General features: G+C 39.0%; 1 protein-coding gene across 6 annotated transcripts in view; it reads right to left on the bottom strand.

Moving 5' to 3' along the window:
• Positions 1-1,169: 1,169 nt before the first annotated feature.
• Positions 1,170-25,335, bottom strand: part of SATB1 (SATB homeobox 1) — a 101,076-nt gene continuing 76,910 nt past the window's right edge. For 3 of the 6 annotated variants that reach the window (XM_045791671.2, XM_045791673.2, XM_045791670.2), the window contains exons 10-11: positions 7,563-7,766; positions 1,170-5,176 (exon numbers count right to left, since the gene is read on the bottom strand). In XM_045791671.2, coding sequence (XP_045647627.1) covers positions 4,673-5,176; positions 7,563-7,766 — 708 coding nt within the window. In that variant the 3' untranslated portion in view covers positions 1,170-4,672. Of the gene's footprint in view, positions 5,177-5,286; positions 5,296-6,818; positions 6,978-7,562; positions 7,767-25,335 lie in introns of those variants that run through there. The other 3 variants (XM_045791675.2, XM_087870175.1, XM_045791674.2) reach the window with 3 other exon arrangements.

Raw genomic sequence — 25,335 nt, 5'->3', positions numbered from 1 at the left:
GCCTGAGAAGGTAAGAAGCCTTTGAAAGAGATCTGGTCAAATGTGGGCATTAAAATGGGAAACCGAGGCGAAGTAGGTGAAACCTGTCCCCACATTAAGATGCTCACTTTGCATCACTCTGCCACAGACTTGATGAATTAACAGACGGTAACTAATGGAAAGTTCTCGACATCCTCATTTAACAGATACTCTTTGTTCTTTTGTGAGTGGAATATCGGACCAGCACATGGGGGCATCGTATCTTTTGGCGGCGGGGTGTGTGTGTGTGTGTGTGTGTGTGTGTGTGTGTGTGTGTGTGTGTAGACATGATTAGATTCTTTCACTGTAATGAAAACGTATTTAAATACCACAAAAAGCAAATAATCAGTAACGGTTAAAAAAAATCAACTAATAGGACAAAGATAATGTTCAATATTTAATCTAGAGCAAAACAGGTCACTTTAGAGTTTCGTTTCCTTGGCCAGGCAACAAGTATAAGGTGCTGTTTTACTGCATTTCCTCATCAAACATCATCACAGAGAATGGGGCCCAAGTCTCGTGCTTTTGATCACAATAGGGATATTAGCAGTTGAAAATAGTTGACAGAAGCTGACTTCGTGCACAACCTTGGTATAAGGCAAGAAGCCATAATGGAACTTTTTGGAATTATTTTTGATAAAGTTAAATTTGGAAATACATGATTCATATAAGTAGGGTAATGTAAGAAAGGCTTAAAAATGTTGCTCGTCTTTTAAACATTAATTCCAAACTATTTTTATTTAACATTTGGTATTGTTAAACAGGTAATAGTATTCTGGACATACACCTTCCACCACATTTAATAAGGGTACTTTATATTTTATCAAAAATGTGCATGTTAATAGATTGTAATTTAACCTTTGTCAAAAGACATGCAAGTATTTAGTATTTACATTAAACGGACTGCCTCCGAAGAAACACCGAATCTATAATATGCCCCCTTTAAAAGTCAAAAATATTTATTTGTAAGATAAACTATAGCATCAGTATCTTCTGATAGTTTAAATGTGATTCATATTTTTGGACCTTCATTGGTTTCCACACTATCATGCAAATTTTTGGCTTGCTTCAGCAAGACAGTCCTATTTTTATTGGCTATATAATAGGGTATATACATTTTAGCTGCTCTTTTTGAAAATATCACCAGGCAGTTCAGAATACCTCATTTATTGATAATACCGTGACAATCAAGGACCTTAATATCAGCTGATGACAATAGGGAATAGGGCAGAATTTAATAATGGCATGTATGGGACTGTCATTTTTACTCAATGTTGAACCATTTGAAAATGTTTTCTACTCAAGCTATATATTTTAGATAAGCACAGTTATAGATACCACTACTTGGGAAAAAAAAAAACCAAACACTTCTTTTAAGCTCAGAATTCCTTAGGACTAAATGTTAATCAATACACATTTTATACATAATATGTACAGACTTTTTAACCAAGCGCCACACAAGTAGGGCACACGGATTAGTTACCTTGGTTTTCAAAGGTTATGTGTCAACTCTGCATATTACGTGCCAAGGAGATACTGTCAACATTATTTTTTGCATAATGTGCAAGTATTATATGGCCACAGAGTGTAATACAAATTAGTGGCAAAGTGCTGAGGGAAGGAATCCATGACAGATTCAGACGCACAAGGTTGAATATTACCCGTAAACTACCGGACTCTGCTAAGGTCTTAGCACAAAGCGCTATGTCATGGGCATGCCCAGCTTTTAAAAGTTTCTGACGTACTCGGGCACAATGAAGCTTGTTCAAGGAGTTTTACCATAGCCACTGGTAGTAAGAGGACTGGTATGAACAATAAATGACATTGGGGGAGCCGCGTGGAAAATCACCCAAACAAATCATTTCCAAATTGTGCCGTCTTCCCTGAAAACAATTTTGCTCACTCCATCATGACCATCAACTGTTTTTTGATATGTGCTTTTTATTTATTTATTTATTTTTGGTTTAAGATAGCGTTATTAGGAAGATTATGCTGCTTAAGTTGAAGTGTCTAAGTGAGACTATTATTAGTATCGTATTGCGTTCTTACACACACTCATCAAATTCATTCAAAATGTTATTTCAAAAGAAATTAGATTATTGGGAATGGCAAAATCGTATTTGCAACCCAAATTTTCCTTCTAAAAAAATTAAAAGTTCTGGCACCTTATATTCTGTTGGGCTGGTAAAAATAAATAAAATCAAAGACTACTCTTTGCTCTAGCTTTTCCCTCTAAACCCAGGGGGCGGGGGGGGGGAAGAGGAAGAGAGGATTTTGTAAAAAACTTTACGGCATGTTAGTTTCTATTTATTCATTTTTTACTACATGAAATCTAGTTTCTATTTTATTAATTCAAATTTCTTTTCCTCAAATGGTTTTCTCAACTCTAAGTGAGCAAGAATGTTTAAAAGTTGTTTTCTCATTTAATAAAAAGAATTGAAAACTTTTTCAATACAATTTTAAGTTACAGCAAACCAGCTGCCTTCAAAGCAGTTCAGCTGTGCTTCAAAAGTAAATAGTACTTTTACAGCTGAATTGGGAGTCTTCAATGATGCCATTTTAGTTTCTTAAGTAAAAGTTCAACATTAAAGCAGCCCAGTTGCCTACCAATGAGCTCATCAGTGCCTGGAAAAATGTTAGGCATAAAGAGATTGGACAATTTCAGAACCAACTATCAAGGAACCCAGATTCCCTTATTAACATCTAGGAAGTCTTAAAAAGAAGCAGAAGAGATCAAGTGAATACAAAAAACTAATAATAATAATCAAAACCCGAAACCTTGGCCTCAAATCCTTTCCATGACCATTAGCACACCTCGTTTTATATCGTGGAATGTATGGAGTTTTATGTTGCGAGAATTTTGAAGAGGTGTTTAAATTCCGGGTGTGTTATTATTTTCTTCCTTTAGTTCTTATAGTTATGACATGCACAACCAAATGAGCTCAGAGTTATTAACTTATATTCCATTTATAACTTTAAAAGATACATTGCTTACTAAGAGGTTTTTATACAGAAGTCCATTTTTCCCTACTTACTTTATGTTACTGTTAAAGGCCTTTAAAATATTTATACATTAGCTTTAAAAAAGTGTTGCCATAATTAAATATTGTGAAATAAATGTGGATGAATTCATTCTCAGCACATAACTCCTAGAGACTAGACTTACGTTCTTGGTGGCAGGTCTTCTGACCACCCTACTATCTCTGTTTAGTAGGCAAATTAACCCCAAACAGGTTATGGTCTTCATTGTTAAACTTAAAAAACGAGCATGTGTCTGTGGTTTAAATTTACAGGGTTTCAAGTGACTTTTCAATCACTCTTTTTAAAATCAGTCAAATATCATCAAGAAAATATTAACATGCACCTAACTGAGAGGGCCATCTCTGACTCTTTGAAGTTACTTCACATAAGCAGACAAACCCTACCATGTCATACCATACAAACAATTTTAATTGTGTAGTTACAGTCAATAACCACTCCTAATCAGAACATTTCTGCATAAAGAAAATTGTGATACACTTATAAAAACAACCAGCTGTAACAAAATAGCTGGTGTTTTCATAGCCATAAACTCATAAAAAAGAAATACACCTTTATACAGAAATTTTATACAGATGTAGCTTTAAAATTGATTGTAAACCAAAGGAAGACACATTGCAAACATCAATTATTTTCACATTAATTGCATAATTTTCTAAGGTGATCTATTAGTTTTATTTACCTAAGCTTATTTGCATGATAGTAAAAATTGCATACAACAATAAGAGTGAAGCTTATAGTATGAATTGCTTGGATAACATAGAGCACTTTTTATAGGCAACTGTGTAAAGCACATTTTCTCTATTTAAAACTTTTAAGACACTTTGTTTTACTGCCCATCAAAATACATTTATAAATAGAAAAGAATCAGTATGGTAACAAGAGAAGCAATATTACATTTAACGGAAACTTCCAAAAAATTAATTACAACATGATGCTGCAGATCTACAAATAAATAATGAGGACTAAATTGTGTTTCACATTTTTTTTTCATTTTTTAAAAAATCATGTAACAATGAGAATGAAAAAAATTACAGTGAACTTTTATTTCCAAAATAAAAACAAATTTGAATTACGGCAGTGCCATATAATACAAGGCATTTGTTGGCATATGTCATCTTTAAACTGCATTCCACAGTCTATAGTTCTTTTGTAACATACAATAGAGTAACAAACTCTTTTTTTTTCTTTTTTTAAAATAAGGGGCGAGTTTCCAAAGATCAGTGTGGAGTGTTACAGAAATAATTAAAGGAAGGAAATAATAATCACAGAAGTTATAATGCTTGTTTGAGGCTCCAGAATAATTAAAAAAGAAAAATCACTGGTATCATGCTTACGGGGTACACACCTTGATGTGTCCCGTGAACACAAATTTTAATTTTTAATACCAAACAATCCTCAATGCTTCACCTGGGGCTGCCCAGCAGTTTGTAAAACAGTAAAACATTTAGTGCAGTCTGTATTATCCTTTCTCAACTTTCCTGTTTGTGCAAGTTTCTGAAGATTCATTGGCCAAACAATGAACAACAAAGGTTTTCGGAGAGAATACAAGGTGGACTTCTCCTGTCGTTAGTAAATACCAGTGGCACTGTTGAATGAAAATAATACTTGGATCTCAGTCTTTCAAGTCAGTGTTAATGTCCGTGTTTCCTTCCACTGACAGCTCTTCCTCTAGCTTCACCGAGAAAAGGGTGTTAGCATTTTTGTCTTGGACACTCTCTTCCAAATCCTTGAGCAACTCCTCCTCTTTGTATTCGGCCACATCCACCTCTAAGCCGGAGTTGTCCTTCAGTTTGCCGTGGTGCTTCAGGTAATACCGCTGGTTCTGAAAGAACTTGATGATGGTGTACTTGGGCAGGTCAAGCTGCGCGGACAGAGTCTGGATGGCCTCTTCGTCCGGGTACAGGCCTACGTCTTGGATGAAACTCTGGAGGATGCCCAGGGCTTCCACGGAAATTTTCGTTCGCGGCCGGGTCTTCTGCCGGTTCTCGTCCTCGGCCTCGGCGGGCGAGGCCACGGTGGGCTGCCGCGGGGGGAGCCGGGGCCCGGCGGGCTGCTGCGCCTGCGCCTGCGGGGGCGGCGGCGCCGGCTGCTGCTGCGCCTGCGCCTGCGGCTGCTGCTGCAAAGAAACAAGCGGACAGTCAGAGCTCTGCCTTCTGCCCTGGCGGCCGGGCAGCGCCGGCCAGGAGGACCCAGGGGACTGGGACTCCCACCTGTAGCTTCTCCCACCTGTAGCTCCTCCGAGGGGGACAGGGATTCAGGACGAAAAGGGAGGCCAGCCAGATGGCCCACGGCATCAGGGGAAGAAGTCAAAATGGTAAGAACCAGGGAAGGGAGGCATGAGTAGGGTTTTGGGGGGCTACTGGGCTCCCTTATCAGAGCTCCGTGGAGCCTCCCTACCCTTCATTTTCAGGCTGGCTCACGGAAGTGAAAGCTCAGCGCGCTGAAAATGTGAGCCGTGAACTTCACCGGAAGGATACGCATCAGAAGGCGAAGACAGCAAGGCAAATTATGATGTAAATAATTAACAAAGATTTAAAATGAAGATTGAGGAGTAAGGATTTCAAAGGCATTTTAGAAAGGAGTGCTACAGAGCCGTGGGGTAAAGACACCCGTGTTTTGCCCCATTTCATCCATGGCTTTAAAGCATGGAGCGAGAAAAGTCTTATTTCAATTCCAAAGAAAATGGGATAAAGGCCTGCTCTTCTTCACCATTATCCCTTAAGACTCCAAAGGATTTCTGAGATTCTCACGTTTGCGAATTTCCTACCAGTCAGTTCCGATTTAATACACACAGAATTTCTTACCAAATTGCACTAGGCTGACACTGCAAGTTTTTTTTTTTCTTACCAAAAAATAAAAGTTTGATCCCCCATACAACGGCTAGCAAATTGTTTTGTCTATAGTAAACTCATGTGATTAGGATTTAAATTTAGTGTATACAGACACGTTTTCGTAATTAGTGTCTGTATATGTGCTATAATTTCCATACACAATTATACATAACAAATGTGTGCCACGTGCACATACCGTATACTCTATGTCCATAATTTTTATCATCAAAGCAAATCAACCTGAGTAAGCAGCAAAATATTAGAGCGTTTGTACTGTGCCTAAGCATTTCCTTTTATCCCAAGAAACAATTTTATTAAAAAACTATTTACATCTTCAAACAAGTACTATTTGTATTACTATACGTATACCTTTCTCTTTTTTTGTTTTTGCTAAACAGTAAGTTTTTCAGGCTTTCATGATTATTTTAGTGCTTGATATCCTAAGGGATTCTCTTTTCCAATTTATCTTTAATACACACTCAAGGATTTTTTTTTTTCCTAGTGGATGGATAACCCTATTATTGTTTTTAGCGCTATATATATATATATTCCCCACCCACCCCCACAGCAATACCAAGAAATAATGCAGGTGATTCAACAAAGACAGTAGAATTTTAGGACTCTGGAAGGCAATGGCATTTTCTCTTAAAGGGAAAAGCTAAAAACATCCCCTAAGATGTGACAGAAATAGGTTCTAGAGCTCCAGTTCATTCAACATGCTTCCTTAGAAATCAAGGCCATCGGGCACCAACAAACTACCTGGTCCCAGAGCTTTCCAATCTCGATTCATAGCGGTGTTCCCTCCGTAGATGAATGGAGACAAGTCCCATGACAGGACTAGCTAAGCACAAGGCTGACTCTGCTGGCACAGTGCTCTCTGGCCACCACCATGGTTAGGATGTCCTTTGCAAGTCTGCAAATTGTGACCCAGGGAGCAGGTCTTTACACCACCCCCGCTCCAGCTGGCATAGGTAGCTTGTGCCCGCTCACCTGAGGAGCAGCACTGAGCCATGGTGCAGGGGTCAGCAGGCCTGGTAAGCAAACGCCTCTAGACTCTCCTTTCCCAAGGGTGGTGGGAGAGGGGCTCTAAAGGAAAGACAAACAGACGTGACTCACCCCTAACCTGTGTTCTGTGAGGGTGAGGGCAGACAGCTATAAGGTGAAGGAAGGGCCAAGGAGTCAGAGACAAGATTCCAATTAGGTTTCCCTCCCCTCCTCTCTTTGGACAGTATCCGAGGTAGGAAGTTGTGACTGTATAAACCTCCTCTACAGAAACAGCAGTAATTCCCTTCCTCAAGGGCAGTATTGGTCCTCATTAAAAAAGTGGGTGGTATTTATAAAATGGATTTTTAAAAAACAAAAACAGGACTTGAGCTCTCACACAAAAAACAAGCCGATTCTAACAAAGATGCAGTTGCCAAACCAGAAGTGTGAAAAAGGGGGTTCCTGCCACTTTGTGGGTGGGGAGATGAAGGAAGAGGAACACAATACACATGTTGGAAAAAGTGTGCTGATTTTCCTTTTATTCCCCTGAGCAAGATGGCAGTGTATCGTTATCTCTTGCTAAAGCCTATGTTTAGACTGGCGGGAAGAAGAGAAACGCTAATTTCCGGGCTAAGTTTAAAGCTCTATTTGCTTAGTGCTATATTCAATCGGCCAAGGTGAACGAACCTGAATCTGCTCTGCTGGAACATGGATAATGTGGGGCGGCCTGTCGCCATGGTGATGCACCGCGTTGCTCTCCTGTTCATAAATGGCATCACGTTCTGGCTGAGGAAGACTGAGGAACCTTCGGATCATGGAGAGGTTCTCCCACAGAGTCCTGTTTTCTGGAGAAGGATCTTCTTTCCAGCGTAACAGCTCACACAACCACCCCTTAGAGACAAGGGCATAATAGGTCAGTTCATGCCTGGGGGGGGGTTGATATTTTCCATTAAGAGCTAAAAAGAAAAGACCCTGTGAGGTTAACTTTTTTCATAAGCTCAAAAACACTCCAATGTGCTTGAAAAAATGTTTTTTAACCTGTTCAGAGACAATAGCTGTGGCTGTCAAGGAGGCAGGCTCTGTTTCTAATAAATGTTCAGATTTGCATCTTAAAGGAGGGTCATGTTCTTTAAGATTCCAAGGGCAAGACACATTTACCACGGACTTGGCAATATGTGAAATAGAAAAGCAAAGTTGAACGTGCTTCTTGTCTTGCCCAGCTTTCTTGTCTGATGAGCGGCCATCTGAGATCCTGAAGGTCTTTAGGAAGAGACAGCACAGATTTTTATAATAATTTGTTTCCTAAAAGGGTTCCCGGAGTTTATGATTTTTGTACTAGGAAGGAAACTGTGTGCAAACGTGTGTGTGTGTGTGTGTGTGTGTGTGTGTGTGTGTGTGTGTGTGTGTGACAGAGACAGAAAGGACACGTGCAGTAGAGTGAGCAAGAATGTCATCCGGTGTAAAGCGTAATGATCAGAATGGGCGTTAGAAAACTTCTCCAAGAAACAACTTTCCAGAAAGACATCTCAGAGCCTGTTTTTTCTGCCCATTGCGGTGCACAACATATGATTCACCAGACAAGAATTTTAAGAGATTTCCTGAGCTGAGAGAGAAGAAAATGTCCAATGAATGCTAAAACCTGAACCTCTCTGATGACTCCCCTAAGGCCCCATTTTTGATCCTCAGATTATCAAGAACGGAGTGGACCAAGAGAGTACATCGTCTAACATTTCCTAATCCTCATCCCAGAGGTTCTTCATCTCGGCTGCCGTGATGGACACTAGGCAATGCGGTGGAGAGTAAGAGGGAGGCTGTCCCACCCAGACCCCCTTCGCCAAGCAAGGCAACCACCTCTAGCTGGCGTGCTGCCTGCTGAAAGCTCACAGCCATACTCCTCTCTGGAGCAATGTTTGCAGTCATCTCACCTGGAGATGACTGGACAGTTACTCCACATCCTCACTGACCCCCTCACACCCTGGGGTGGCCAGTGATTGGCTTACCCAGTGGTACAATGTCCCTGCCCTCTTCCCCCAAAGTGACAACTCACTCAACCCTTCGATTTACTCTCTGGAGATGGCCCTCCCCCTTCTTCTTGCTCCCTCCCCCCATCAATACAGACTACCTGAAACCACATTCTTATTGGACCCCTTCCTCTTCTCTATCCTCTCTCACTTCTTCCAGGTCCTTCACCAAATCATAGACACTTGATTCCCTGTCTTAGGCTCTGCTTTAGGGACTTGACCTAAGATGAAGGGGCTTCTTGGAAATTCCAAGTAAATTAGTTGGATGGGAGTGGAACGAGCAGAGTTTCTTTATTATCTGATTTTTAGAACTAGCCAAGGAGAGGTGTGTGTGTGTGTGTGTGTGTGTTGTTGCGATTGTTGTGTGGGGTGAGACCAGTGAACGGTATGACTTTTTTTCCCACCTTCCCAAACTGAACCACTGGAGAAAATTCTCCTTCCCCTTCTAACTGCAATATACAGTGAAAAGAAATAAGGCCCATTCTTCCCCAAATGGCCTATTGGAGAGAATTTAAAAGAAAAGCTGGAGAGCTGATAACATCAGCTTCCCAAGGCCCACCTACTAACCAGCCAAGGGTGAGTGACTGTTGCTAAACCTCAAGAGACCTACTAATTTTTCTGAGACATTTGTTTCTCTACTCGGCAGGTCTTGTAATTAAACAAACACATACGAGGGGATGGTCACGCAATCATGCAGTCATTCAATGCCACTGAACGCGTAATTCAAGGCTAAGAGAGCAGGCGGTAAACTGCAGATTGACCTGAGAGAATATTAGTTAAAAAATAATAATTGTGATTAGAATGTCACTGAACATGCTTCTTTTCTAACCATGGCGATTCTGTGTTTATTTCCAGAAAAACATGATGATGTGTCGTATTTCAGCTCTCCTTCTAGGAGTGTAATGTTAACTCTCGAACTGTATTTGAATATCTGAGCTATCTGAGACCCACGTGCATTCGGTGCCCCAGAGATGTTTATTGAGCTCTTATTGGCCAATATTTGCTATCGGATTGAGCCATGAAAACATTTTACGTATTCCTACATCTCAGCCATTTCTTAACACTTTACCTGTAAGTTTTGATGCTGTGCAAGTTTTAGACCTACGTCTTCCTATAGGCTTGAATATTAACTATGGTTCAGATACCTCTCCTCCCCGCCTCTGTCTCCATTCTTCAGCTACGGCAACGGGCAGGCCCCCATGCCGAAACGGAGCAAATTGCTACAGTTCTGTTTACCTTTCAAGATGTTAGAAGGTTCACAAAAAACAACAGAAAAGTTGTTTTTTGGGGGGGAGGGGAGTTTTTTGTACTTAGCTAGTATCGTAGACTATTGTAGTAAGTGCTAAATGTCGAATATCTAAGATTTTTTTTAAAGAAATAAATGCTTGTAACTAAAAATTACTAAAAGTTAAATTTTAAAAACAATTCACGTATGAAAAGCTTCTTGGAGAGAGCTGAAAAACTCCAATAATTTTTCCAATCCTTTAGAAACTTTTTAAAGTAACAGATCAGTTAGCACTCGGATATATGTGAAAAAACATGTGGATCACAGATGTTCTTTGGAAAAGAAAATCATTAGTTCTTTTAAAATGGCTAATAATGATAGCTAATTCCTAAACAATCACACTCATGCTGGTTTAACAAATATTTCAGAAAAGGAGCCCTGACTCATTCAACAAATATTTTGCTCATATTGTCACTTCTGTGTCTCTATGCTTATGAGATGGATCCTTATTTTTATTAATTGCCCATGACTAACATAACATTTCCAGTAGTTTGCTATTAACCTCTGCCCTTAAATAATACTTCTAATTCCTTATCTAAAAATAATTTGATGAATTATAAGTTTGAAGCATGTCTCTGCTAGCCTTTCAAGAGACATGATGATTTTAAGAGACTGAAATCAGATGCTTCTTAGAAAAATATTTAACGGTGCAGCTGGGAACTGTTAGTTCTACAAGGGTATTCCAAAAAGAAAAAAAAAAAAAACTAGAAGGGGGAAGTGCTTTTCTTGATGTGTGTATCTCTTAAAAAATAATGAAAAACAGACATTTTGACACGCTAGCTCTTTGTCAGCAGAGACACTGGCGCATTCCCAATTTACGCTGGCAAAAATAAGATTAATTCATTCTAATACTATTTAAATACTTGGAATATTCTGACTACCTCAAATCCTATCCATTGAGACTCGATGAATGATGACAGTAATCTGATCTATGTTTTGCACAAAGTGACTAAAAAAAGCCAAATGCTTTCTAATTCCCCAGTACCTTTTTCTAGGTCACTTTTCCATAAGTGATATTGTTAGAGCAAATAAACTTGGTAAGACAATGAACATGTCAGACTATTGTAATATTTGACAAATAATGATGATTCCCCTAAGTCCTGTATTGGTTTTTAAATGATAAATGTATAGATTTACTTGGTAGAGGAGAGACAAGAAATGAAATGCAGTACTTTGTTGCAAAATGTGAACATAATTACATTTTTAAGAGCAGTCTCTGGGACTTGAAATATTGTAAGACCATAGGCAGGAGTAGTGAGCTACTCCCCAAATTAAATTAGGATCGCGACGGTTCTGTACAGTAGAAAAGACAGGAGAGTAACAGCCTTAAAATAATGAGATCGATCCCTTCTCAGAAAACTAAAATGGTACAAGGAACAACCTAAACTTTAAATGTAGTAAATTTGCCAAGCAACATTACGCTGCATATAAAGAGGGCAAAATATAAACAGTAGCCACATGTAAATAAATTAGTAAAACTTTCAGGATGTTACTACTTTTCAAACTGACGAAGTTTAATTTGACACCTTCTGTTCTAAACCCTTTGTTTCTACTCAAAATCACGCCTTGAGCTGTTGCTATCAATCACAGCGCTCCCCTTATTACTTAAAAAAACTGGCATGAACCCTGAAGAAGCTGAAAATGCCATGCAGATGAATTCTGAGATAATATGTTCAAACCTGTTATATACAACACAAATCCTGTAAAGTTATGTATTGTAAACCTACATTTATTGAGAACTAAAAGTCTTAAATCCATCTGCCACAAAGGAAATACTGTTATGTACTTTATAGTAACCAAGAACCATCTGCAAATGTCTTGCTACCGTAAGCAAGAAAATGGTGCAGAAGATGCTAAACCTAGGACTTGCATGAAATAAATAACATTCGTTTGACTGGTTTTGGTGAGGGATCTATTAAAAAAAAAAAAAAAAGTAAGATCAGGGGGGATAAAAAGGAAAGGGAGAAAATGCAGAATGACTGCCAAACCAGTCCTGAAAAAAAGCAAAACAAACTCAATGACAACACAATGGCAATTTATTATGGTCCATGAAACACATGACTGTATGCTCATTTTAAAGGAAAAATTAGCAGTTCTAAACTCAATATTCTAATGATGTGCTTTACTGACAGAATCTTGTTGTACCACATTTAAATAAAAATCCTGGCACCTCCATCTCTCAGCTGCTAATTTCCAACCAAACTCAATCCCTGATTTCCACTCCACTCTTTTTAGAACAATTAATTCAAGTCAATTCACTTTGAACATCTTAACAGAGAAGGGGGTGCGCAATGATTTTAATTGAGTCAGAGAAGTAACCTTTCTTGAATGAATTTATTGTGCCTCTACAGTCTCACGCACGTAAAAAAGAGAAGCCCTTCCAAGGGCCTGTTCTGTGACAAAGCTGGGAGCACATAACACACAAGACAACTCGTTTTCCAGGGGAAAAGAGGCTTCAGTATTCTCTAAGAAAAAAAAGTCATTTCATACAAGATACAGAGATGTATCTATTACTGTTATGTACATATACATTTTAAACCCAAGAGCCATAAAAAAGAAAGAAAGAAAGAAAATGACAATTCTAGCTGCAACGAAGAAGGAGAAACACATTTTAAGAAACGGAAGGATAATTTGAGTTCTAAAAAGCAAAACATTTTATAGTCTGTATTTATTCCCCCTCACCCTCATCTTTTACGTGTTATTTGCAGGAGTATTTTGTTCCAATCTCTGGGGCATATAGTATAATAATATATGATATTAAAAGAAATCAATCTAAATAGGGACGTATTTGATACAAACATTTTAGTGGAAAGCATGAATTACATTTTAGCTAGTAGTAGGAACAAGGATTAAATACATAATCCATTAAATAGTACTTCCAACACAAAAAAATTCAGTATTGTAGACTAAACTACACCAGGCATTTTGAATGAGTACATTTTCAACAACAACTAACTATAAAGCTAGCAATTTATCATTCAGCAAATAATTTTCTACTTTTAAAAGAATCCGTAAGTGTTACTTATGCTAATGAAGACAGTTTTTAATCTGCCCACAAACACGCTGATAGAGGGCAATTTTTTTTTTATTTACAAAGCTGTCGGCACTCAAGGGTAATTTCATATCAGTGTTCTATAAGCTGGGGGGAAAATGGGTTCTAATTGTCAGAGTTGCGGAATCTTTCACCTTTAGCACGAAGGTTTAAAGATCTCACAAAGATGCAAAGTGACTAATGACGTTTTAAGCTACCCCTCTGACATCCCAGAAGCATTCCATTTTCACACTTTTTATGTTTTACCACTGCCTCAAATACAGTCTTAACACACAGTACTGCTCTGGGGGCCCGAATGCAGACACATAAGGGGGCTCATGGAGGGGACAATCCCGGCTTCCAGGCTTGAGGCCTGGATGCTTCACGCACCAACTTCGACCCTCTTTTTCACGAACGATCATCACACTTCAAACAGTGAGAAACAGAATAGTGGCAAAGCAGTATTGAAAGCATTTTTAAATTATTTACTAGGTTAAGAGGGTGAGATGATACTTTAAATACATCAAATTTCATCGTCTAGGCCATTTTTTGGTGGCAAAGTGGTATTGATCTTTCCGAATGCTTAAAATTAACTATTTTCCAGAAGGTCATTATTTGATTAAAGGCATTAAAGTTGAGGGCAAGAAGCGATGCACTTTTTCTTCTTCCCCATTCAAATCATCATATAATTTAATAAAAACCATCCCATCATGTCCCGTAATAAAAACGCTTATCTTAAGATACTGTTCTTTACCTAACATATTAACCTTTAAATGTTATGAAGTTCTTCAGAAAAAAAACCTTTGCTAAAGCAGATTATTCTATAACATAATGAGAGGCCCCCACCATTAACATTAATAAAGATACATGTTCTCTTCTATGGAATTAGTAGGAAATACATTAATCTTTCTCCCCAGTTTAATAACATCTACTCTGGGTATAGTGAAGAGAATCTCAGCAGGCGTCGTAACTTTTCCTGCTAAGTTAACAACGGTCTTATTAAAGAAAACATGGGAAATAAGTTTGAACAGAGACGTACCAATAAATTTTCATGCTAAAAGTAGCACCTTACATTCACTTTATTTAAAGAGGGGTTTTAAAAAGAAATATTTAGGGTCGTGAGTTCAAGCCCCATCGTGGGTGTGGAGCCAGCTTAAAAAGAAACATATTTAAATGGCATATGTGTGTGTGTATGTATCCCCAAGTACATTTATTTTCAAGGTATAGCTTCTGATATTTGTATTTGCTGAAAAGAAAAAAAAATCATGATATTTAAAAATTACTATGATTTTTATACTTCCAAACTGGAATTTTTAAACTCTCTCCAGGTTATATAAGGGACTTAATACTTAGCCAAAAATGTGTGGGTTTCCATATTGTGGAAATAGGACATATAATGGCTACCCGTAAATTTCTCATGAGTCCATTTTTGCTACTTTGTCTTTAAGAGGTGAAATACATCTAACAGAGTTTCTGGAGGTTTCTTCCCCACCCCCCAGCCCCCCACCCTGCCCCGGAGGTTTGCGCTCATACAATCTGAGGAAAAGTCCCCATTAAAATTTAGTGAATTTTGAATAATCAGAATCATTGGTAAATAATTTTTATTATGCAATTTTGCTTAAAATTTAAGCAAGTAAAAAAAGGAAAGTGGTTTTTATGTTCCCCTCTTTTCTACCTTCTCAAAGCCACGGACTTTATAGCACACATAAATATACAGTGTTTTTTCTTTTCCTACAGATTGTTTGATCCATAATAAGATCATCAGATGACAATCTGGCCAGAGTAGATAAAAACAGGCTCATTTAAAAGGGTTGTTGGGCAAGGAGATCTTACAGTTTAAAGAATATTTTCAGGAGGGAGAATCTGAGTAGGGAAAAGGAGGAATGAAGAGAAAAGCATGAAACTGTAGATAACATATTAAAACTAGAAAGAAAATAATCTTATAATTTGAAACAGAATTCCCACAGAAAGGCTGAACCTTCCTTTAAAAACATTAGATTTGAAAGATATCTAACTTAAAAGTTTAATTCTTCTTATACTTCATAAACTAACCTGCTTTCAAGATAGTTTCTTCAAAGCTTAAATGAAACAAACAAAAATCTGGCTTACATGCCTGATGCTTGAATATGGGCTTAGAAAATTAATTTTTTGTTTTTTCCCCTCAACCTAAAATGTATTTTTGACATTATAGAAGTTTCAGTGATATGATTTGGCTCCTGTTTAACATTTATACACACTGTGCCTTAATGTCTTATATTTTTTAAAAGATTTATCCATTTATTTTAGAGAGAGAGAGAGCATGTGTGCGTGAGCAGTGGGGAAGGGGCAGAGGGAGAGGGAGAGAGACTCTTAACTAGTCTCCAGCTGAGCACGGAGCCTGAGGCAGGGCTCAATCCCGGGACCCTGAGATCATGACCCAAGCCGAAACCAAGAGTCGGATGCTCAACGACAGAGCCACCCAGGCACCCCAATATCTTACTTAAGCTTTTATTCTCTCCTCATTCTCCACAGTTACTGTTGTTAAAAAACAGAAAACTCAGTACTGCCAAGTTTCATCAACGCTAGCCTTGTTTCTATCATAAAGAATCATCTCCTTTCCACCTGTCCATCAATGACTTGTCAGTCTGGGACCCTTCTTCCTCGAATTATGCTTTTAGACACCAAATATTCTTTTTAATTATTTCTGATGGACAATTATTTTGATTTCTGAACAAAAAAGCTTTTAAGTAATCATTCCTTTTCTTAACGCAGGGGAAAAAGTACACCAATGATGCCTAGAGCTTTGGTGAAGAATGAGAGAACAAGTGATGTCTAATTTAGCCTATGGAACTTCCTGACAGGTAAATTACAGGTGTAACTAAGCTTTCTTGAATCCCCCTAGCCATCCCCCTAGCCATCTTTGAGATGCCCTTGGACAAGAGACACTGGGATCACTGCTCTGGTCTTCTGTTTTCAAACCGCCAAAGTTATCTTACTGCTCAAAATGACTTTTCAAAGGCTTCCCATTATAGAGAAAATGCTCACACACCGTAGAGCGGCCCTGACGGCTGCTCCCAATAGCATTCATGTCCTAATTCACTGGACTATTTATTAGCTGTTGTCCCGCATTTCCCCACATTCTATTCTCCATCCTTCATACTAACAGGAAAGCCTTTTCTCCTTTTTCCTGCCCATCCACATACTAAGTCTCCTTCAAGTCACGCTCGAGCACTCAGTATGTCGATAGAGTGTTATATGCCACGTAGGGGCTTATGTCCGTGAACTTGAGCAAATTACCTTTCTGAGCCTCAGATCCTCCTCTACAAAGAACGGACGATAGTATTAATAGTATTAATCTTGCAGGATTGTGGCTGGTACAAATGAAATAGAACACATTCAGCCCCGCGCCTGGTCCATGATAATTACAAAAAGGTCTGATGAACTTAACTGAAAGCACTTGCCTAAAAATGGTTCACAGTATATTTGGGAGGCATTCAAAAATAACTGCCAGTGCAAGGCAGTGCATGAGAAATAAAGGTCAGTGCTGGACAAACACCAAGTGGGATCCAAGTGGCGAGGAGGAAGAGATGGGCTGAGTGGTCAAGGAAGTCTATACTGATGAAAAGTGATATTGGGGGGCGCCTGGGTGGCACAGCGGTTAAGCGTCTGCCTTCGGCTCAGGGTGTGATCCCGGCGTTATGGGATCGAGCCCCACATCAGGCTCCTCCGCTAGGAGCCTGCTTCTTCCTCTCCCACTCCCCCTGCTTGTGTTCCCTCTCTCGCCGGCTGTCTCTATCTCTGTCGAATAAATAAATAAAATCTTTAAAAAAAAAAAAAAAAGAAAAGTGATATTGGCTTGGCCTCGAAAAATGGGCAATATTTAAAATGGGGTGGATAATGAAAAAAAGAGGAAGATGAATTAGCGATGTACCAGGAAAAACAGGTAGACCAGTCGCTTTTTGAGCGGACTATGCCCACCATTCTTTTGCTATAACTCTTTACCATACTGGACTTTCTGGGAATACTTAATTCCTGTGACCTCACCTCCTGTACAGACAGTACTTCTAAGATCCATTTGTTGAGAAAGCCTGGGTTTTCATTTGAATTCCTATTTTACTACTTACCAGCCCTGGTCAAGTTATTGAAATTCTCTAGACCTCAATTTTCTCCTCTATAAAATGGGGGTAATTTTACCACTATTCATAGGGTGTGTGAGAATTAAATGAGACAATTCCTGCAAGGAGATTGGCACACAGTAATGTTATGATGAATGTCATTACTGTTTTTATTATTGTTGTCATGATCACAAAGAGAATCCAAAGGAATGTGACTATCTAGGGAGTTAATGAAAATAATTCAGTTATTACGTCCTAACCTGAACCCACTCTCTTCCTCCCACAGACTAGGTTCTCCTCTGATGTAGTTTAACTCAATTAATAGCATCACCACCCACCCAGTCACCTGGGCTGAAAGGCTGTTATTTGAAGTATAAATTGGTATAATCTTACTGAAAGGCAATGTGGAAATGTTGAACGTGGAAATGTCTAGTAATCACCTTTAAAACACAAAAGCCTTTTTTGATCCAGTAATTCTACTTCTGAGAACCGATCCTAAATAAATGATAATTAAAGAGGTATACAAATAGTTAAGTATCCTAATGTTCGTGCTAGCATTATCCGTGACAGCAAAAGGAGAATATGACTTAAACGTACCTCAATAGGGAATTAAAAGGTATGTGTATCATCTGAATAAATGTAAGACATACACACGTACACACGTACGTATGTACACGTACATATACGTGCATGTGTGTGTCTAAAGAACATGAGGCTATCTTTAGTTAACTGGGATTATGGGTATTTCTTATTTATGCTTGCATTTTTTGACTTTGCTATAGTAGCTGTATGTTTTTAATAAAAAAAAATAGCAAACAGCTTCAATTAAAAATCTGATTTTTCGGGGCGCCTGGGTGGCACAGCGGTTAAGCGTCTGCCTTCGGCTCAGGGCGTGATCCCGGCATTATGGGATCGAGCCCCACATCAGGCTCCTCCGCTAGGAGCCTGCTTCTTCCTCTCCCACTCCCCCTGCTTGTGTTCCCTCTCTCGCTGGCTGTCTCTCTCTCTGTCGAATAAAATAAAAATAAAATCTTTAAAAAAAAACAAAAATCTGATTTTTCTTGTCTGTTTGCTTTGTGAGGCAACCATCATGAATTCCTACCAGTTCTACCCCTTCAGAACGTTTCTTGAATTGGTTCCTTATTTTCCATTCCTACTGCTCTGGTTCAGGCCCGTCAGCACTTCTTCCATGAACTAAGGCTGATGGGTTACTTGAATCCAGGCCACCCCCATCTCAGCTGAATTACATTTATCACAAACAAACGTCCACACAAATAGCCCTTTGAATGGCATCCTCTTCACTTTCCTTCACCCAAAGGGCCTGGACAGGCCCCGAGGCTCACACTTCAATGAGTAAGTGTAAAAATGAAGCAAAGGATTCCCTGTAACACTGAAGTGGCAGTAAGGTCGGGGAGAGAGGAAGGTATAAAAACTGCACAGTCTGGACCCTTTAGTTGGGGGCAAGAAACCGTACACAGCTCTGTTGTTCCTGAGGATACCATGCATTGTAGCAAAGTCCAACAACTTGCATTTATAATGATGCTGCATTTCAAAAATCAGATTCAAACTGAGCTCAGCTTACCAGGTTTCAGGAGGCCGGGAAGCGCTCTTAAAGGCTTCTGTCAAAAGCAAATACATCTGATTGTTCAAAGAAGCTGAATGGGAAACTTCTCTCTTCCCAAACCCCTCAATCCAAATAAATATGTGCTCTTATACGGCAACGTTATGAAGCAAATTTCTTACAAGTTGCCTCCTGAAGTCACTATTAAAATTTTACAGTGTTTATTTTTTTATTCAAAATTGTGAAGATCATGGAGAAAAAAATGTTGCTGAATTTGCACATATGCCATGTGCAAAGAAAACAAAAAAGAACTATAAAAATGTGAGCTTATAAGATCAATCATTTTTAGGTGATGATTTACCTGATACAGTGGTTTGTTTGCTTACAGAAATAACTTACTACAGGTTATTTTAACAAATATTTCTGCCAATGCATTTTTAATTGATTTATATGAAACTTTTCAACACTGCAGATAATCTCCGAGAATGAGCTACATGTCCCATTATGCATATTTAGGGGCTGGGAATTAAAAATTTAAATCTTCCCTCTATGATATCCTAGGAAAGATAACAAAGAATTTTTAAAACCAGGGGAAGGCAATTTGGGATTGTAAAAGTTATGGGACTCATATCCTAAGAGGAACAATTAAGCGGGCAGGGTCATTATGAGCTCCCGAGCTGCTTATGATTTTGCTGATAAAGTAACACCCATTTTGTGGCCAAAACCCACATCATTTTATCCATTATGCAAACCTACTAATCAGAGGTTGGCTTAATTGAGGGACTCAAATCTTGTGATTCACAAGGACACTTCAAAAAAAGAAAGCATAAATATTTCTAGAAGCATCATGTGAATCCCAGTGACAATGGCTGGGTTATAATTTCACCAATAAAGGGAGACAAGGGAGGCTGGGCTCTCTGCACAGGCCATGTCGGTCACTCCTCAAGACCACTGATTCTGTTTGATACCTGGGGAAGGCAGGCTCCGAGAGGGCCCCGGGGGAAGAGGACAGGAGTCTGACCCTACTCTGTCTTTCTGAGCACAGAGTCCCCCTCTTCCCACCCCGACTCCCTCAGGAATGTGCTGAGTTTTGTGAGGGCAAAATTGAGAGCCGATGAAATGTGCTTCTGAATCGTTTTATCCCTCCACAAATAATTATTAAGTGCCATCTATGTGCTGCCTACTGTGCAGGCTAAGAGGAGATGTGGGGACAGAGAGACAGATACAAGAGGGAGTCACTTCCGCCAGCACTTACAGTCCAGTCAGGGAAGAAGAGCTTACACTTCAGACGGAAGTTGATATTAAAGGTGACGCCCCCTGACACAAAGTCTCTAGTCTAAGGGCAAAGGCCCTCTCTCACCAAGTCCTGCACAGTACGTGGCATCAGAAAGTCGGAGAAAAGGCTGCCGATCAGGTTTCTGGTTTTGCTGTTGTTTTAAATGTTAGTGCAATGACTCTGACCTCCGCTTACGTGCTCTGGAGTGAAGGGCATTTGAAAAATAAGCATACTATAAAATAATAAATAACAAACATTGCCCTGGTAAATTTAAGAACTGTTCAGCTAATGTACTAAAAAAATATGTTAAGTCCTCCCCCCCAAACATATAATTTATCTAATCATTGATCTCATTTCTTTTGTGCCATCGACCCTTCTGGCAAGCCGGTAAAGCCCACAGATGATGCCTTTCCAGAACAATGTTTTTGTGTGCTGAAATAAAATACCGAAGATTATGAAGAAAACCAATTATGCTGAAATACGGTTATCAAAAATTTGTGATATAGTAATATAAACGCTTCTTTATTAACACACTAAATAACGAGCTCTAACAACAGATCTGATAACTACTGTAATTTTATAGTGATGAGCAAAGATAACATTTTGAGATATCTGCAATAACTTAATGTGATGTGAAAATATCTGCGATTTTTACTGCTGACAAATTCATACCTATTGTTAGTACTAGTATGATTTATTGCCCATATTGGTAATTGAATAAAATGTCAAATTTCAGTAACATGTTAATGAAAATGAAGATTTCTTTTTCTATCCAAGTTCATGGACCCCTTGGGGGAAGGTGGGCCACAGGTTAAGAACTCCCACCACCCCGCATATATTTCAAATATTTTTCTAGAACTATCTTATATAAACTCCCAGTAGTTTAGAAAACTTTGGTATTTATGAATTCATGGAACAGATTTCCTGGGTTGTTTTGTTTTGTTTTTTTTGGGGGGGGTATTTTTGCCACTAAAGGACCATGCCTGTTAGAGATGGGTTGGAGGAAAACAGTTAATCACTAGTACGATGGTTCCCAGACTGTCCTGAGGAGCCCCAGGTTTCCATCAGGGCATCTCAACAGTGCCATGGTTGATGAGAATGCCCACCCTTACCCAGTCTTCTAGTCGACCAAAATGGGGGAAGACTTTTACTTGGTTTATTTATTTCAGTGCTGGAGGAGATTTCATTCATAAACCAATAGTTTGACAGCTTAAACATTTTTGATTAACAATTGTACTAGCACATACAGACCTGTTTCTCCTGGTCCTCTTACAAACTCAGAAAATGGGTTTATAACCCGTGCATAAAGCACCCATATTCTAATTTAGTTAACTTCATCCCATCCAAGTAACCGTTGTAAAGGTAGACAAGATTAGCAGATTATCCTTTGAGAAATTCTGTCAGAAGAGGAACTCTAATGAGGTTTTCCGAAGAGACTTAGGTTTCCCAATCAGAAAGGGATAAGGTAGCAGGGCAGATGGAGGATGGCAGCAGGGAAAGGAATAGAACAGTGACTTGGGCATGCCATGGGGTGTGGGGAGCTGTGCAAAGGTTAGGAAACCAGAGGTAAACAAATAATGGTCCTTACTCTCAGCACCACTTTTCAAAGAACAAATGGTTTTAAAGTATTTGCCTTGAAGATCTGAGGACAGGGCAGAAGGAGTCTAGTCAAGTAGAGCGTTAAAGAAAGAAAAAAAGTGAAGAGGCAAGATGGTTGGGGGGGCGCACAGGTAGAAAATAACTCCCACACAATCATCTCCTCACTATATATTATAGGTAGCACAATGCTACATTTATCCAGAAATATAACACAACTTTCTGTCTAGAAATTAAGCTTGATGGATAAGGCTTTAGTCCTTATGGTTATCCAGGGTCCAAGTTATTTAGTCTCTTTAATCAAAATACTAAAATAAAATCATTACCCATTAGGCTATTACCCTTCCCCCAATCTCCAAACACACAAGCAAAAATTAATTGCAAGCCAGGAAGAAAGAAGGCAATTTAGACAGTAACAGCTTGGCATGGACTGAGCTGGATTTCCTAATAGCATTTGTCTGTTTGTGAATGTATATTTTATTTACAGCCTTCACTTCCTTGACCTTATTGAAAGTAATTTATTTTTAGCTAATCTGCATTTCATTTAAACCACCAAATACTCCATCAATGAACCAGCCAAGTAGCACCCATAACAAGTAGCACTCGTGTTGGTACCATTAGTAAATGGGTAAACATTTAAAGGAGACATTTGGGAACGGGCAGTCCTCAGCAGCTATTAAGTGCTACAGGTACCAATTTATGAACTTGCAAATACGGGCTTCAAGATATTCCTTCAACTCAGTTGTCATGCCCTGCCTCGTTTTTCTCATTTCACTAACCTCTTCCAAACCTGGACCGAGAATATTTTTTCCGCTTTAATGTGTTATCCTTCCCAGGACTTACATCAGTCCAAAAATCGTGAAATGTTAAAGGTAGAATTTCAGGCATCAGTTAAAAAAAAGAAGCAAACAAGAAAATGTGTTTAAGGAGGAAACTCTTTACAACCCTTCAAGCCACATGGTTTTGTGGCCAACACCGCCCCGCTGCATACGAAGCCAAGCCCGTTTCCCAACTGAACAGAGCTCATCTCATCTCTATACTGCCCTGGTTCTGCTAGGTCCTTGATGATGACAGAGAGGTCATTCAGATATGTAATAATCAGTCTCAGATGAGTTCCATCAACCTTCAGCTCATGTCCCGCTGTCTAACATGCAGTTCCTACACTGGATCCCACTCAATTCTCCCCACTCTATCCCACCCATGAATGCTTTTTGGCTACAGACCCCAAAATAGCACTTTATCTGTCCAAACCCCCCAAACGAAGCCCTTTCATTATTCAAAACCTTTCCTCCTCTGTGACTCATTTTCAGACTAACACACCTGTCGGCAGTACCTTCAATCAAAATAGCATCCTCTTTCACACTTGTGCACCTGTTTCAGCAACAAACTCGCAGAAGCTGGAACTGCAAGGACATTAGACATAATCTGACCCAACCTATTTTGCCTTCCTGAAGGGGAAGTTCCGAGCCTGAGAGGTGAAACGACTTGCCCGAGGCTATACAGCGCTAGCGGGGGAAGTGGGATCGCCATTCTTTGCAATCCTCAATGCTTTCTCTGAAAGATGAAGTTTATGTCCGAGTTGTTACATAAACCATCTGTGAGTTTGTCAATTAGCTACCATTACCCTGTTTTTATCTGACACAGACATTCAGGACCACGTTCTCCCATTCCCGTCAGCTTCGGAAGACAAAGGCGAGCTATTCTGTAAATGACATTGACGATTTCAACAATGAAAAATGCAAACGGTGGGTCCAAAAGAAAATGGCTAATAGCCAGTTCTCCTTCCTGTATATTTTCATGAGGATCGAAGAACATTGCAGAAGAACAACTGCACAGCGCTAAGGAAAGTGGACTGAGCTGGGCAGGATCAAGTTTTCTGAACTACCTTCTACTGACTCTTCGACTATGATTTGTTACTAGATACGTGAAAATTGTCCTTTTATTAGACAGGGATCTAGTGGGGTCCATAAAGAAAATTATAATCTTTTTTTGAACAATGGGATTCTTATAGTCTAATTAAATTTAATGAAAAGACATGCTCTTCCCTCATACTCAAAATATTGAATATTCTCAAACTCTATACATACCACAGCAATCCCTAAACTTTTTTTTTTTTGCTCTTCTTACTGTTCCCTTTTGGATCAACAGGTGTGCCGGAAACAAAAAAATTCTAACATACGAAAACAAAAGTTTACAAGCATGGAAAACTAGCGGATGATTTTTCAGAATGTTAACGAAATCTTTCACTTGCTAAGGAACAAGTTAAGTTTCCTTTCTGTGGTGAGCTCTACCAATGACTGCAAGATGCGATGCCATCTGCATGCTGGCTTATCCCTAACATATCTTGAAGTAGCCGTGCAAAAACGTCAGGGTCATTAAAGCAAAAGCAGTAGCAATGATGTCATAAGGTATAGTTTTTTTTGTTTTTTGAACTTCCACTTTCTTATTTCTTGGGCTCATCCCCATACAACTATGCTATGTATATCAAACCTCTTCTTGGGAATCCTAAAATACAAGCGACTGAAGCAGCGGTGAGTTGAACTAATGATTAGTGCCCGGTGCCTTCACCTCTGTGTTAAGGATTCTGAGGGGACATCTGTATTCAACAGGAAATAGTGTTGTGACAGATCGCTGAGATGGGGATTGAATCTTCCACAATATCTGCATCTTGCAAAATGACTATAAAGGCAGATGAAGAATGTGAGAAGCACCTGACCTAATAATTTGGTCTTAACTGAACTGCTTAGCATCTGAGATGGGATAAGGGTTCTAACTAAAACGCAAACATTTTTTTTTTCTTCAAAGTGATATTCCGGCCAGAAGAAAGCATAAAAAGGCAGAAAAAATGTTAAATTTCAAATTTGGATGATATCATGGAACAAACCCAAAACACACAGAAAATAGCCAGGGTAAGGGGAAAGAAAGTTCTGGTGAAAAACTTGGGCAGTGAAGTTTTTTTTTTTTTGTTTGGGTTTTTTTTTATTTTGTTTGTTTTTTTTTTAATGTGAGAAAATAACGAAGGAAGACACGATGAATTAAGGGAACAAGGGTAACAAACCCACTAGTCTCTGGGAAATGGCATCTCTTATCAGATAACAGGAATCACCACAGAATCCTAGGACGCTTCCAAGAGAGGTTCATAACTGAAGTAGTAAAACAAAAATAAAGATAAAAGAATAGGAGTGTATTTTATTTGGCATTAAAAGACATTCAACTAGGCTATAGCTATAGTTTTAAATGTTCTCTAAAGTGGATTGTGGTGAATCTTCTCTAGAGGTACGGTTCTAAATCACCACTGATCCTATTTCTTTCTCCTCTCTTAATTTTAGTTTTCTACCAGCTTATTTGCCTTCTTATGGCTCCAGTACTTTAATTTTTTTATGGCTGGATTCTTCTGAGACTGGTGATAACTCTGGCCTTATAGGGTAACCCACTGGGCCTGTACTTTCTGCCAGGTTATCTCCAAAATTTCTGTGGAAACAGAATTCACTGGTTTTGAACTCTACCTTTCAGACTGATTCTGCATATCAACAAACATCTCTAAGAAATAAATTTCCTCATTGGGTCCATTTTCTTTCTGAATTGTCTGGGATAGG

Source organism: Ursus americanus, chromosome 20 (genome assembly GCF_024610735.1).
Source record: "Ursus americanus isolate L20-20 chromosome 20, mUrsAme1.1.p, whole genome shotgun sequence".
In the NCBI taxonomy this organism is placed as follows: domain Eukaryota; kingdom Metazoa; phylum Chordata; class Mammalia; order Carnivora; family Ursidae; genus Ursus; species Ursus americanus.
The sequence above is the reverse complement of the archived record's forward strand: the minus strand, read 5'-3'. Positions and strand labels throughout refer to the sequence as shown.